Source organism: Anabrus simplex, chromosome 3 (genome assembly GCF_040414725.1).
Source record: "Anabrus simplex isolate iqAnaSimp1 chromosome 3, ASM4041472v1, whole genome shotgun sequence".
NCBI lineage: Eukaryota > Metazoa > Arthropoda > Insecta > Orthoptera > Tettigoniidae > Anabrus > Anabrus simplex.
Genome location: NC_090267.1, coordinates 437,241,987 through 437,258,319, shown reverse-complemented (window position 1 = coordinate 437,258,319; position 16,333 = coordinate 437,241,987). Strand labels below are relative to the sequence as shown.

The window sequence follows — 16,333 nt, the reverse complement described above, 5'->3', positions numbered from 1 at the left end:
CGGTTGGGTATTTCCACTTTCCGTAGTTAATTCTGATGGTTCAAGGGTGGGTGGGTGTGGGTGTGTATGTGTTTGCACGCGTGTGTGCGCTGACTTACGTGTTACGATTCATCTTAGGTAGGGCCCCATTTTCATAAGTGCGTAGATCGCCTATCACGCGACAATGTAGGATGCTAAAGGGTTTATTGTGTCACCTATTCAATACATAAATTTTTAAACATTTAGGAATTTATTACCATTTCCATGTGAGACATGTTTCGCCCTTCTTTGATAGTACCACTTCAAGGCATAAATCAGGTACCTGATTAGTAATTGAATTGTAAATATTAAGATACAAACATAACATATTACAATGAAAAAAAAGAAAAAAAATGAAAAACAAAACAATGTTCAGTGATGATACAAAAAAACAATATATGTTTATAGACACAGTAGTCGGCACCAATGTGTAAATTCACAGGGTATTTTAGCAGTGTCCAGCAGTGGTGGTCCAAAGAATAATTGACGCTACTCTTATTAGAAAATCATAGGAAATTATAAAGTTTATACATATATTTACATGGAAGCAGTTTGGGTTGGTTGAACGATCACAGTTTGACAGGGTAATTATACAGTAATTTTACAATATTCCATTGAACAGTTAAGAAATTACAAGCTTATAATACATATTTACAAGAGAGCAGCTTGGGGAGAAAGGATACAAATATCTGGCACCAAGTGCGTCACGTTGTTTCAGCTGTTGGTTGACGATTGCAGTATTAACACTATACAGTAATATGCAGAGTGGTCTAGCCTCAGTTTATAACTGTTGGGGCTGGGAATAATATTCCACCGTTTTTTCAAGAATGTCAAATGAGGTTCTATAGGCGTAGTTAAATTGGAAGTTGTCTGGTTGAAGTCCCGGGTTCATGAATATGGCTCCAAAAGCACGGTGAATTTGGTTGGCATGGAAGGAAACTCTTTGGGTGTTGTGACGCTTAGGTATAAATTTAGTGTAGTCAAAAACGAAAGGTCATTGAGTATGTGGTGCATTGTGAATGGCAACAATGACGGCCGTTATTTGTTGATAAATTGGATTTTCAGGGCTCCCGATGCCAAGCGCCATTATTGTTGTTGTTGTTGTTATTATTATTATTATTATTATTATTATTATTATTATTATTATTATTGTTGAAAATGAAAATCCACAGCCTGTTTCCAGTCATTAACCGGGTCATAAATGGAATGAATGAAGCCCCCATCTAGCGGCGAGGATAGGAAATGTGCCGGCTGCTGAAGTCTGTTGCACTCCTCTGGGGCAATTATTATTATTATTATTATTATTATTATTATTATTATTATTATTATTATTATTATTATTATTATTATCATCATCATCATCATCATCATCATCATCATCATCAAATTTACATGATGAAAAATGTGCAAATACAGTACCTGTATTGTATTAGTTTGCTTTCCCCCCTATTTTTGTCTCTCCCACATTTGTTGTTTTCCCGCATTCATTGTCAGTTTCCCCCAACCCCTTGGAGAACTATGCATCAAGGTTTTACTGTATTAGTAGAGAATTACCATGAACTCTGTGATACGCTTCTGAAACTTGTATTAAGGGCAACATTGTTAATCTGAAGAAAAGAGACGAAAGAAAATCAAAGAGAACAAGTGCAAAACAATTTTTTAGTATGATTGCTCAGAGGACTGGTATTTTGATCTGAAATCTTAATATGCAAAATTGAAAAAGTTCAGTAAGAATAAGTAAAAGCATTGGAGTGATTTATGTTCAAAGGACTTTGGTCAGTGAGGAACAGTGTAACACTCATTAAAGATATTGTGATAGCATCTATGTTGTGACAATTGACAAGATTAGTGGAGGCTTTGTCAGTTGGAAAGATGATTGTATGTCTTTAGTTGTGATTAATTTGAGGAGTTTGTTTCCATTGGTAGGAGATGGTGTGGAGAAGCTTAAAATGTTTCTCCATAAAGTCATTTTTGGGAAAACCAGTAACCAGTAATGACACACATTTCATTAGAGAATATCCACCATAATGAATGTCTAGCAAGTAAAATGTTGACTTCTGTGCTCTTTTAAGAAATTTATGTTCAAAAAAGTTCAATTTCAGAATATTATAGGTCTAAAGAAGATAAGTCGTCAGTAGAGTGGGAGTTTCCAAGTTTGGCGGTTGGAATTATGGAGGGAGGGCTCAGTCTTTCTGGATAAAGGGTTCAGATTACTTTACTTTGGAAGTGAAGTTGTCACTGGAATTGGCTGAAAGAGTTATGTTTGCAGGAAACATGTTCTCTTAACTTTTATCTCCAAGAGATAAGAGTAGTAGTCCGCTATAGCGAGAATTCATAACGGCGGAAAAATTAGTCGCTATAGCGGATTGTCGTTATATACTATTTTTCGTAAAAGTTTGGGAAAACCTCATACACTTGAAACTTGCGTTTCTGCAGATGATATCCACACTACGGCTTATTCGTTTGTTATTTTTTGAAATCCGTTATTACGTGAAAGTGTGTATAATTTCATTCTGAAAAAATTATAGTATCACTCCAGAGACTTCTGTCACAAAGTTTGTTTTCTTTTTCAAACAACGTCATCTAACCTAACCGTATATGTATCGTGAAAACATTTTTCAAGCGCATGTAGAGAAATGATAACCTCCTGCCCAAAAATTTCCTGGGAATAGCCTTACAAGTAATGAAAATCATTGCAAATCCGTATTGAAAGTAATCTTATGATAAATGTAAGAAATTTATCATGGGAATAGCCTTTCTGAAATTTAAGTAGACGCGAGAAAATATAAACTATCCTCTGAAATCAGAGACTACTCTGCCATATCTTGAGGTGTATCCCATTCTTAGTTAATTTCAGTGTATAGTATTAAAATTAAGCAGTCGTTTATTTAGTCTTTATTTCTAACAAGTTGACAACTGCTATCGACCACATTAGTTACGGATTTATTACAAAAACATATTCTCCTCTTTCATTTCTAATTGTCTTTACGGAACAGCAGATGATGGGTGTTACTAATCGTCTCCGACATTGCCTTCAAATGTCGACGAGAGAACTTGCAAGTGCACATAGTGAGAAAACTATACTGTACCAGAATTCACATTTTGTTGCAAACACTTCAGTTTTTTGTTCAAACAGTGTCACCTTACCTAACTTTACAGCATTTGTACCATGAAAACGTATATCAAGCACCAGTAGAAAAGTGATATCCTACTTGTTATAAATTTATATGAGAATAGCCTTACTGAAATTTAACCAGACACATGAAAATATTATCGAACCTCCGAAATCAATGATGTGCTCTGCAGTATCTTGAGGTGTATAACATTCTTCCTTAATTTCAGTATTAAAATTATGCTATTGACTACTTTAGCCTTTATTTCTAACAATTTAACAACTGCTATCGACCACGTAATTTACGCATTTATTACGAAAATATATTATCCTCTTCCATTTCAATTTTGCTTTACGAAACAGCAGTCGATGTGTATCACAAATCCACTCCAACATCGCCTTCAAATGTCGACCAGAGAGCTTGCAAGTGCACATAGCATGAAAACTATACCATACCGAAGATGATTGGTCGAATTTTTTGTCAAACGTTTCAGTTTTCCTATTCAAACAGCCTCACCTAACCTAACGTAACCATACTATATGTATGATGAAAACATATTTCCAGTGCCAGTAGAGAAATAACCTTCTCTCTATAAATTTACATGATAATAGCCTTTCCGAAATTTAACCAGACACGAGAAAATATAAACTAACCTCTGAAGTCAATGATGCCATATCTTGAGGCGTACCCCATTTTTACTTAATTGCAGTATTTAGCATACAAATAAAGCAATCGTTTATTCAACCTTTATTTTTAATGAGTTAACAACTGCTATCAGACAAGTTATTTATGCATTTGTTACAAAAACATGTTCTCCTCTCTCATTTTGAATTTTCTTTATACAACAGCAGTCGACGGGTATTACTGATAGATATCGCATTCGAATGCCAACGAGAGAGCTTGCTAGTGGACATAGCGAGGAAACAATATCAAAGATGATGGAGCACATGCAACATACTGTATAATGCCGAATACCACCCGTCACCAAATAAGACCCATACCCTAAATTTGAGACGGCAAAATATGGGAAAAAATAAAAAATCAAATAACTTACATACCTATTTCTCTTCAAATATACCACAAATATAAATTCAAACAGCTTACAATTAATAAAATCATCACAAAAATCTTAAATAAAATTGGTCCAATACTCAGATCATTCACAGTTCACAGTCGTCATCTGAAGTTTCACCATAGGAACTTTCGTCGCAGGCATCTTTCCACAAATAGTCTTCCTCACTACCGTCCACTGAATTTGAAATTCCACATTTCTTAAAGCTTTTGGACACTAGATCGTTGGGAATGCACGCCCATGCAGTCTTGATCCAGCTGCATGTTAGTCCCACTTCAGGCCTCTTCACTCGTCTGGTTGGTGTTAACGCGTGATCACCGTCAGACATCCATTCGGTGTACAACTGTTTCATTGCAGCTTTGAAAGGCCGGTTCACACACACATCCAACGGCTGTAGAATAGAAGTGGTCCTCCGGGAATTATCGCAAGATCAGTTTTTCCTTTCCTCCTCATATCTTTTACGGCGTCAGTTGTATGTTCTCGGTAACTGTCCAACACAGGCATGTTTCATTTTTGTAACAAAGCTCCTTATCGACGTTGCCAAATGCACTTCACCCCATCCTCAGCTAACGCACTGTCCATCCAGCCGGACTCGTGTTCTAACAATAACACCGGATGGCAAGTTTCCTTTCGGAAGTGTTTTCCTTTACAGAACCACATATGGAGGGAGTTTGGTTCCATCCGCTAATACGCACAACATTACTGTGCATTGTTGCTTTTCGTTACCACCTGTTCTGATGGTTACACTTTTTGAACCCTTCGTATCCACTGTATTTTCCAACAGCATTTCAAAATAACAGGTGTCTGGTCCGCATTCCCAATTTGCGACAGCAAATAAGAATTTTGCTTCCTCAAATGAATAATGTGACGCTGAAAGGCCATTAATTTTTCTTCATACACCCCAGGGAGATGTTGTGAAACAGACGTACATCTCCGAATGCACAATCCCTTTCTCCAATAAGTTTTCGATCCATCCATGGTTTGCAGTAAAACCCTGTGTTTTGTGTTCTTTTGAGATCTCTAGTACTTTCAGTTGACACATTTCACTAGAAACAGCATATCTTAACTCACGTTTTTCTATCACAAATTTGTGGAGTCGTTCTTCAATTTCTGTAAACACTGCACTCCGCCTGCGGAACGCTCTGCGATCACCGTTACTTTTTAGAAGTTTTTCCTTCTTCTTCCGTCAATCACGAATACACGATTCATCAGTATCGTACTTTCTGCCAATGGCACGATTTCCGTATATTTCAGCTTCGCTTACAACTTTAAGTTTCTCACGCGCAGTAAATGACCGCAGACACGGTTTTGAATCCATTGCTTACTATCGAGATAGCACTTTCATGGGATAGATACGGAACTCGAATGTGAGTGAGGTAGACTTCCATAACCAACAGTCTCGACTCTCGTAAAGTACGATATCCCGCGAGATCAGCTATTTGCGCACACAGAATGCCAGCAACACTTGTGAAACAAATGATGATCGAGCATCCGCAGCAGCGGCTTTCATATTTACCACATATTTACCCATATTCTTTGATTTACCATTTTTCATTACCTTACATTTCACGTTTACATGCCACTGTAACCATATTGAGAAAAAATCAATCTTGTTTTTCTAGAACGCAACTAAAACACAATAAGAACTGAATGCCCATTTACATGTGGTATATTGAGTACGGTAACCGTATTCAAATCTATTTCAATACTGCATGTAAACATAGAAAATATTTACGAGAATGAACGGCATGAATATGACCTGCACCCAAGATTTAGAACCAATGTGTTTGGGAAAAAAGTGCGGGTGGTATTCGGGATTATACAGTAATCGCTGAAGTGTTTAAATATCGGTAATGGAAAAATTGCTCGTAATAACAGATGCATCAGTGATAGTGCTCTAGCTGTAACTGAAGGATAATACACAGTTTAATATACAAATTTCGAAGGGACGACAAAAACTATCGTTATAACGGGGTTCTCGTTATGACGTATTCGCTTTAGCGGACTTCTGCTGTATTTTTTTCTTGGTTGTTTTTTGTCATTTTGTTCCTTGCTTCTAGGTTAGTCCAACTGAGTGCTTCCTGAGATATTTACAACTACCTGAGGATGATACTGTGGCTGTAGATCTGAAACAAGCAGCAGTTGTAATAATGTCCCATCTTGATCGCTTGGCTGCACCATATGCTCCTCCTGCAACTTTTACTAAGGTCAGAATGAAGAAATTTTGTATTAATCTATATGAGAATAATTTATCATTTTCTAGAGTAGTGTTGTTGAATTTTTATGACCTCTCATGAAGTTCGTTGACTTCTTTCTGTCTCTTAGTAGGGAGCTAATCGTTACTGTTATCATTTTCTCGTCATGCTCCTAAAGCAAAAATAGCCACGACTATTTCCGAGTTGAAAATGGCAGTTATAATGTGTCAGTTAACTAGTTTTCAAATTATGAGCACTGTACTTGAAACTGATATAAGTATATGAATGGAGCAAACAAGTGTCAAATCCAGTCATAGAGAGAGAGAGAGAGAGGGGGTGGGGGCGATAAGAAAAGAACACACATAATAGGGTGAATACAATTGCAGATCAGTATGGAAAAGGGAGCAACAGAAATAGGAGATGAGCATAAACATGGATACACAAAAGCACAGGGACAATCTCCACATCTTCATACTCTTCTGTCTTTCAATAGATAGGTTCTTTCCTCATCAATCTCAGTTTTTCTACATCCATCTCTTCTCAACACCCGATGAGGTCGTTTCTGCTTCCCAGCTTCATCAGGAAGACAGGCATCAGCACTCATCGAGAGGCCATATGTGGAGATCTTTATTCTTGATGTGGGATAAATGTAGGATAAGAAGAAAGCCAGAAGAGTGCAGGAAAAGGGAAGAAATTCAAGAGAAATATGAATGCAGGTAGTAAAAGAATAGGAACACAGGACAAACACAAAGGGAGAAAAGGATCCCAATGGGAGGGTAGTATAGGTATAGGAAGGGAACAAACAAGTGTCAAATTAAGTCACAAAAGTGCAGGGGGGGGGGGGGGGGAGGGAGGGAGGGAGGGAATAACAAAGGAACACACGTAATAGGATGAACACAATGGCAGGTCAGTAGTGTGGAAGAGGGAGCCATATCTCCTATTTCCTGTAATGTCTCCTATTTCTGCTGCTCCCTCTTCCACACTGACCTGCCATTGTGTTCGTCCTATTATATGCGTTCCTTTGTTATCCCCCTCCCTGCGCACTCTCTTTCTCTCCTTGCAGCTAAATATAGTTCATGAAAATGCATAAAATATTCAGTTTTGTACTGTGCTTAGGTTCTGTTGTTTAAGGCTCATTTTAAAGAGTCATTGCCCATCCTATTCTGAACAGCTTATACCTAAACATGTACAATAGAGTCTTTATTACCCAACCAAAACAGGACCTGGAGTACGTTGGATCACCGAAAATGTCGGATAATACAGAATAACTTTGAAAATGAACTAAAACAAACAGGAAGGCTATACTGTATTAATATGTTTTACAGTACTCTATTTATTGACTTATCAGTTCAATTGTACAATAGATGCAGTATTGAACTAAAACATCCCAAATGTCTTACGAGAATAAACTTGTCAATAATGTCTGCGTGCCTGCTGATTCACGTTTTCTTGCTGCAAGATCCCGCCATCGATGATAATCCTTCATTGTGAGTCATCATTTTCTCCTTTTGTTCTGCAATGCTTCGTTCTTCTTCTTCATCATCCTCATTTTCGTTAACATTCACAAAACCAATAATGTCAGGGTCAGTTAGTTCAAACAGCTGATCTTGTGCACACCACTTACATCTTGAGTTGTAGCATCCTCACAGCCAGGAATGCAATTCAGTCAAGGAACAATGTTTTTCATGTCGTCTTATCCCACCTCCTCTCGATGTTCAACCTCACTCAACAATATGTTCCAAGACTTTCTAATGTCGTTGTTCCAACTTCTTCCCATGACTGCGCTATCCAGTATGCCACATCTTTCATGTTGTTTCTTTTTAACTTTTCTATCATGTCGTTGCCAGTGTCAATTTTCTCTGTCTGGGATGAAAGGAGTTTCCGCTGATATTTCCTCTTCAGTGTTTCCAGTACACCTTGGTCCATTGGCGGCATAATGACGTCATGTTAGAAGGGAGGGACATGACTTTGATGTCGCCACTTCTAAGTTGCTCTTCATTTGGCTGTGATGGAGCGTTGTGTAGTACAAGAAGAGTTTTCTAGGGAGCTTGTTTGAAGCTAGAAATTTTTCTACCTCTGGAACACTGAGCTTGATAGCTGCAGTCGCTTAAGTGCGGCTAGTATCCAGCATTCGGGAGATAGTGGGTTCGAACCCCACTGTCGGCAGCCCTGAAGATGGTTTTCTGTGGTTTCCTATTTTCACACCAGGCAAATGCTGGGGCTGTACCTTAATGAAGGCCACGGCGGCTTCCTTCCCAGTCCTAGCCCTTTCCTGTCCCATCATTGCTATAAGACATATCTGTGTCGGTGCGACGTAAAGCCAATAGAAAAAACAAAACAAAAAAAAAAATCTGGAACAAACTGTGTATAGAAAGTCTTTTAAGATGTCAGCAGACATCCAGGCAGCCTTCTGATTCATGTAATGGACTGGAAGAGGACTAACAGAAATGTTTTTATAAATCCTAGGTTTCTTTGCTTTACCGACATAAGCAATTTTGCTTTTAAGTTCCCAGTAATATTACTACAGGCAAGAACAGTAACTCTTTTCTTACTACGCTTGTAGCCAGGTACAGACCTCTTGGCTTGGGCTGCGAGAGTTTTGATGGCAGCATCTTGAAATTCAGCCTAGTCTCATCACAATTAATAAATAATCTGATCACCGGTTAATCCTTTAGCAAAAATTATTTCTTGAAATTCCCTTTTAAATTTCACGACCTCATCGGATTTAGCTGACAGTTTTTCTCCACAGATATTAAGCTGCTTAATTCCATACCATTGTTTCCACTGATCAAGCCACCCAGCACTAGCAGTAAAATTAGGGTCCCCTTCATTAAACTCCTTCCGGAAATACACCTCCATTTCTTGCAGAATGGGGCCATATATTGACGGGCCATTTTCCCGGTTTTGAGTGAACCAAAGAAATAGTGCTTCACTCACTTTTTCATACTCACATTTTTTGTTGTTTTTCTAATTTTCAGTGCTCTGGTAGAGCACCACTTTTCAATTTCTTCCCTCTTATGTTTCCAGTCTCCCATTGTAACACGTCCAACACCATAATCTGAAGCCAATTTTTGAAGAGTTTCCCCTTTGTCCAGTCTCTTTAACCCACTCAACTTGTCTTCCATGGAAACAAACACTTTCTTCCGTTTAGTCGCCATACTCACAGAGGATATGAAAACTATAACATTCGCATCCAGGCAATACTACACTGAACAATGACTGAAGACTCGCTGCACCTGTCCTTGAGAAAACACCGGTCCTACCGCATGACTGCCAGTGCTTGTCCCACGGTTGCACCCTCCACATCGGGTGTCCCAGAATTGCCTCCACCTAAAGTTCAACCAGTGTCGGATAACATAGAATGTCGGATAAGCAAAAGTCAGTTGAGTGAGACTCTACTGGAGTTTGTTTGAGGAAAAAAAAGATGAAAGGGTACAAAAGTAGCATGAAACGTGTTCCATTTGACTTAGTTTCCAAGTGATGGAGATGTCTTTGTTCTACAGTTGGAAAGCTGCTTATTGTTATGAAGTTCTTAACCCTTGAACACAAACCCTCGTAATTTTTACGACTCATACTTGGCAACACGGCTCTATCTGCTAGGTTTTTCGCGCCACGTTGCTGACATACTCAGTAGCTTCCTACAATACTGTGAGCTTCGTCAGTGTGCGTGCATTGTTAGAGTGAGTCTGTTGATTTCAAATTAAAGACTGTTGCGTCGTAAAATTTACGACGATTTGTGACTAAGTATGCTAAACTTAGCAAGTTAAGTTCTGTAACAAAGTTACGTTACAGCACTGTTCTGAATGAAATAAGTATTTAGAACCACAGAACTTGTCATACACATACTGGTAAGTAACGCGTGCCGTTGTTGTTATTGCAGATGAGTATTATACGAGGAGATGACCCGAATTTCGGAGAAAAAGTTGTGTCGTTGATTTTTGAAAAAGAGGAAAAGTGTGGATCGTGTAATGATTCTAGTTCTGATGAAGAGGTTGATAATGTACAGACTGATGACATAACACTGACAGATCAGATGAAGAAGATATACCAGCACGGAATATGGAAATAATCCCAAGCTGTCATGATGAACCCCCTGTCACTGTACAACGAGGCCGTAAGCGCAGAAGTCTTGAATCTAAGAAGTCCAAGAGTTCAACATCTGAAAATGAAGACTACCGAGATGTTTACTCCTCACCGAGAAATGTAAATATCATGATTGCCCATAGGAAGATTCTAAAAGGGTGGAATAATCATCGCTGGTCTGCAAAACCTTCCAGTTGTTCACGAAGTCGCACCCAAGCAGAAACATACTACACTTTGTTCAGACCCCTATTGGAAACGCTAAGGAAGCAACGACTCCTCAGGATTCGTTTTCTTTGTTCTTCACAGATGGTATGATAAACCCAATAGTAGTTCATACAAATGAAGAAATAATTAGAAAAAGGTTGAGGAACAAGTCACCAACACACACACAAAACCATGCTTGCATGGAAGAAGTAAAGGCACTCCTTGGAATCTTTGTACTAATTGCAGCTTTGAAAAATAATCACCTGTCAGTCCGAGAAATGTTGAATACAGATTTGTGTGGTACTAGGTACAAAGCCACTATGAGTTCGGAGAGGTTTGAATTCCTAGTATTGTGCTTGCGGTTTGACGACAAGGAAACTCGTCAGGTAAGGAGGGAAAGTGATTATTTTGCACCAATACGTGAAATTTGGGAACAGTTTTTTCACAATTGTAGAACGTGCTATAAAGCAGGCCCATTTGTAACAGTGGATGAACAACTGTTGGGTTTTCGTGGAAGATACCCTTTCCACATGTATATCCCGAGTAAGCCCAACAAATACGGCATCAAAATAGTAATGGCCTGTGACACAAGACCAAGTACGTGATAGATGCTATGCCTTACCTAGGCAAATGTACAAAGACAGATGGAATGCCTCTCGGGGAATTCTGTGTCAAGGAACTGACCAAGACTCTACGAAGATCAAGTAGAAATGTCACAGTAGATAACTGGTTTACCTCAGTAAAGCTTGCAGTTGATCATTTAAAGGACAAACTGACGTTAATTGGTACTATTCGCACCAATAAACCTGATATACCACCAGAACTACTGTCGACAAGAAACAGAAATGTTGGCACATCTACGTTTTGCTTTGACAGTGAAAAAACTCTGGTTTCATTCAAAGCAAAGCCAAATAAGGTAGTTGTTTTATTGTCCACTGCTCATGACCAACCTACTATCAGTGACACTAGTCATAAACCACACATTGTAGAGTATTACAATGCATCTAAGTATGGAGTAGATGCTCACGATCAAATGTGCAATTGTTATTGTTGTAGCCAGAAAACCAGATTCACAATTAAGTATTTAATTTATTTTCCACCTAGTCGATACAATGATTGCTTAAGGCAATTTTTAATGGTCAAAAGTGGTACATGTTTCGTATATTATCAACATCTTCAGCCACATAACACTGTTTAGATGAAAAATATATAAAATTGACAAAGTAATGCTTTAGAGGAAGTGTCCTTAAAATTAACATAAGATTGACAAGATTAAAACAAACAAATGGAATGCCTCTCGGGGAATTCTGTGTCAAGGAACTGACCAAGACTCTACGAAGATCAAGTAGAAATGTCACAGTAGATAACTGGTTTACCTCAGTAAAGCTTGCAGTTGATCATTTGTTTGTTTTAATCTTGTCAATCTTATGTTAATTTTAAGGACACTTCCTCTAAAGCATTACTTTGTCAATTTTATATATTTTTCATCTAAACAGTGTTATGTGGCTGAAGATGTTGATAATATACGAAACATGTACCACTTTTGACCATTAAAAATTGCCTTAAGCAATCATTGTATCGACTAGGTGGAAAATAAATTAAATACTTAATTGTGAATCTATTGAAGTGCGATACGGACCATGAAGCTGATTTTATGTAAGCCAGAAAACCAGGCGGTGGCCACTGTGTGTATTTTATGGAATGCTGAATAGCACGTGTGAATTTATGGGTTATCTACTGTAACAATAATGGCATCAAGGTGGCCGCAAGTTACCGAGAAAAGACTTTCTCGTACATCTAAGTGAAGAACTCACCAAACCATGGATGGCGAAGAGACTGGAAACACCAAGCTTACAAACACATCTATGAGAAATTATACAGGATGTTCTAAGTGATAGATCATCTACCCAACGTAAAGGATTGGTTATTACTGGCAAGAGAACTATTTGTCACATCTGTCCTGCTCAGAAAAGGCGAATGACTACAAAATACTGCAGCAAATGTCACCGCACGTATTGCAAGGAACATAGAGCAAATCTTTGCACTAACTGCTGTAAATGAGACACCAGGGACTTGAAAAACTAGGAGTTAACACTCTGTAAAATAACTTAGATGTTAATACATGTTCTTATATTACATTTTATGTGCAATTACATTTTATCATCATGGAAATAAATAGCCTTAAATTTTACGAGGGTTTGTGTTTATGTACTACCAAAGTATGGTAGTGATCATTTTCAGTGCTAGAAAATAAAAACAATTTCACCTTGTTTCTTGACATGACAAAAGGCCAAGCTTATTATCATGTCTACAATTATGGGCCATAAAACAAAGGATTGTACAGTTCTTTCGGCCCGCTACTCAACGTCAGCATTACAGTATAGAAATACTGATCATCCTTGGAAATGTTCCCAGGTTGAGTGATCATGGACCAGTTTCCACTTGATGGTTGAACATCATCAAGAATGGAATCTTTTAGATGCAGAATATCTTACCGAGGAATGAAGACTGAACAATAGTTTCCTTGGAGAACATGATCCTCAGAATTGATGGAACAAATAGAAAAAAGAAAAAAAAAAGAAATTATTGAGCTGCCCATGTAAATTACATGATAAGTGTTTTACATCATCATCTTAATCATCAAATGCAGTTTCTAGCTGTTGGCCAGGTCTGCTTGGAACATTAGCCTCCCCATCTCCTCTTGTCTTCCCACCACTTCTCCCTCGTCACTCCACTCTTGCTCAGTCCCCGCTTTTTCCCTGTACATACTCTTCCACTCCTTTTATCCACCTGTTTCTTGGTCTTCCTCTTGGTCATTTTTCTGTTACCTCCATTTCATCCATCCTCCTCGGAATCCTTTCCTCTGTCATTCTCTTCATGTGTCCATACCATCTAAATATAGATGCCTCTATCCTGTTCTGTAGTAGCTTCTTTTACTATATCTCTAACCTTCTCATTTCTTATTTTATCCAGTCTTGTCACTCCTATTCTGCTTCTCAGAAATTTCATTTCACTTGCCTGTAGCCTATCCTAGATACGGCTCTCTGCCTCATTACCAAAGTTCCTGCTGCATATGTCAGAATAGGTATATAGTACATCCTGTACATCACTCTTTTGCTTCTCGGAGGGACATCCTTATTCTAAACGAGACTTCCGACACTTTTCAGGAACGCTCCTGCTTGTATTCCATGCTCGATTATTTCATTATCTTTTCTTCTGTGATACTTCCAAGATACTTGAAACTCTCTACCTTACTAAGCTGTTCTTTTCCAAGAATTATCCCTGTTGTAGGTCTCTCCTTCTTTCCAATTGTGACCACTATCTTGCTCTTTTTTGCATTAAATTTCATTCCATATTGTTCCACCTCATCTTCACATGCATCTAACTATTCCTGGATATCTTCTTCCTTTTCTCCCCTGGCTAACAAATCATCTGCAAACATAATCACTTTAATTTATCCTTCCCCAATTTTCCTTGCCACTTTTGTCATTAGCTCATCCATTATTACAATGAAGAGCAAAGGTGACAGGGCACTGTCTTAATCCACTTTTTTGCCCAAACCAGTCTGTTCTCTCTCCTCCTACTTTCACACAACTGACACTCCCATGGTACATCTCCCTCACTCTTTCTATTGTCTGCTTCTTTACACCTTTTTTCTGTAAGGCTTCCCATTCCTTGTTTCTGCATACACGTTCATATGCTTTCTCAAAGTCCAAGAAGGCCATCAGTAGATCTTTACCCCACTCATAATGATGCTCTTGTAGTTGTCTTACTGTAAATATGAGGTCTACTGTGGACCGTCCTGATCTGAAGCCATACTGCTCCTCTTTTAACTTTCCTCCTACTCTCTTTCTGATTCTATTTTCCAGAATCTTCTCAAACACCTTTGCACAGTGGCATATCAGTGTGACTTCCCTACAGTTATTAAAATATTTCCTATTCCCCTTCTTGAAGATGGGTATGATTATCCCCTTCTAGTCTTCAGGGTTCTTCCTCCCCTTCCATACTACTTTCAACACACAATAAAGCTGCTGTTTCCCTACCTCTCCTGCTACCTTCAGCATCTCAATACTCACTTCATCTAAACCTGGGACTTTCCTTCCTTTTATCTTTTCCAGTGCTACCTTCACTTCTCCCATGTTTTTTTTTCTTTTTCTGTGTTTCTTCCTTCCTCCTCATTGCATCCTTCTGGGTTGAGTAAATCTTCAAAATACTCTTTCTACATTCCTTCAAGCTTCTCTTTTTCCTGCACTTCATTTCCATTTTTATCTATCATAACATCTTTTCTCATGCCTTTCCTCTTACTCTTGACCATTCCATGCAGTACTTTATTTCCTTTGCTATGTTCTCCCAGCATGTTTGTCCAATTTTCCATCCATTTTTTTCTTCTCTGTTACAACCTTTTTAGGGTCTCCTTCCATCTTTTCCTGGTACTAGTTCTCCCACAAACTTCCTCTGCAGGTTTTACTAATGTCCTCTTGAACCTTTCCCATTCCTCCTCTCCTGTTATTGTATCATCTATTGGTAAGTTTAATTTATTTTTTCCTCGTATTCTTCCTTGGTTTTCTTCTCCTTCATTTTCCATATTTTGATACGTCTTTCTTGCTTCTCTGTCCTTTTTCTTTCCTTCTTTATTCTGAGGTAAAAAATGAAATGGCATATGGCTTTTAGAGCCAGGAGATCCCAGGATGGGTTTGGCTCGCCAGGTGCAGTTCTTTTGATTTGACACCCGTAGGTGACCTGCACATCATGATAAGGATGAAATGCTGATGAAGACAATACATACACCCAGTCCCTGTGCCAGGGAAATTAATCAACGATGGTTAAAATTCCCGACCCTGCCGGGAATCGAACCCGGGACCCCTGTGACCTAAGGCCAGCATGCTAACCATTTAGCCATGGAGCCGGGCTGTTCTCAGGTTCATTACCAGTAGTCTGTGGTCACTGTCTAGGGCCTCTGATGGTATTACCCTTATATCTGTAACATTCCCCTACATTTTCCAGTCGTAGATCATGTAATCCACAGTGATTTCCTAGACCAGTCACTGCTGTACCAAGTTATCCTATGGCTTTCTCTCATTTTGAACCATAAGTTCCCGACCAATCCTTCCGCTCCAAGCATGTTCTCATATCCCTTCCTTTCCATGTCTACATGGGCATTCAAGTCCCCCTTACTACGTTATTTTGGCCATTCAACTGTGTCTCAAATTCTTTCTGAAAGTCATCTTTATCATGTTACGTGCATCCTACTTGTGGAGCATATACTTGTAAAGTTTCCCAGTTTTTCCTTTGACTGCTATTTTGACTTACATGAATCTTTCACTTATCCCTTTTACTTCCTCTTTCAGTCCATTTCTTGCTACCACTCCTATTCCATTTCTCTTTCCTTCATAATTTCCTATCCAGTACAACCAAAAACCATTCCCCAGCTCTCTCATACCTCCCCCCCCTCCATTTAGTCTCTGCCAGCCCTAATACATCCAGTTTTCTTCTTTCCATCATGTCTACAACCTCTTCCACTTTTCCAGTCAGTGTTCCTATATTCAGGATTCCAATTCGTAATCCTGTTCCTCGCTAGGGTCGCTGTCTGTTACATTCATCTGGCTTATTGCTCCTTATTTCTGTGGAAACGAGTTGATATCCATCAC

The 16,333-nt window shown here is 38.7% G+C and overlaps 1 protein-coding gene across 1 annotated transcript in view; it reads left to right on the top strand.

Moving 5' to 3' along the window:
• The window catches only part of HERC2 (E3 ubiquitin-protein ligase HERC2), a 509,505-nt gene that overhangs the window by 59,841 nt on the left and 433,331 nt on the right, over nucleotides 1-16,333 (top strand). Inside the window, exon 9 of the mRNA XM_068226746.1 lies at nucleotides 6,264-6,410. Within this exon, the coding sequence (XP_068082847.1) occupies nucleotides 6,264-6,410 (147 nt within the window). The remainder of the gene's footprint in view (nucleotides 1-6,263; nucleotides 6,411-16,333) is intronic.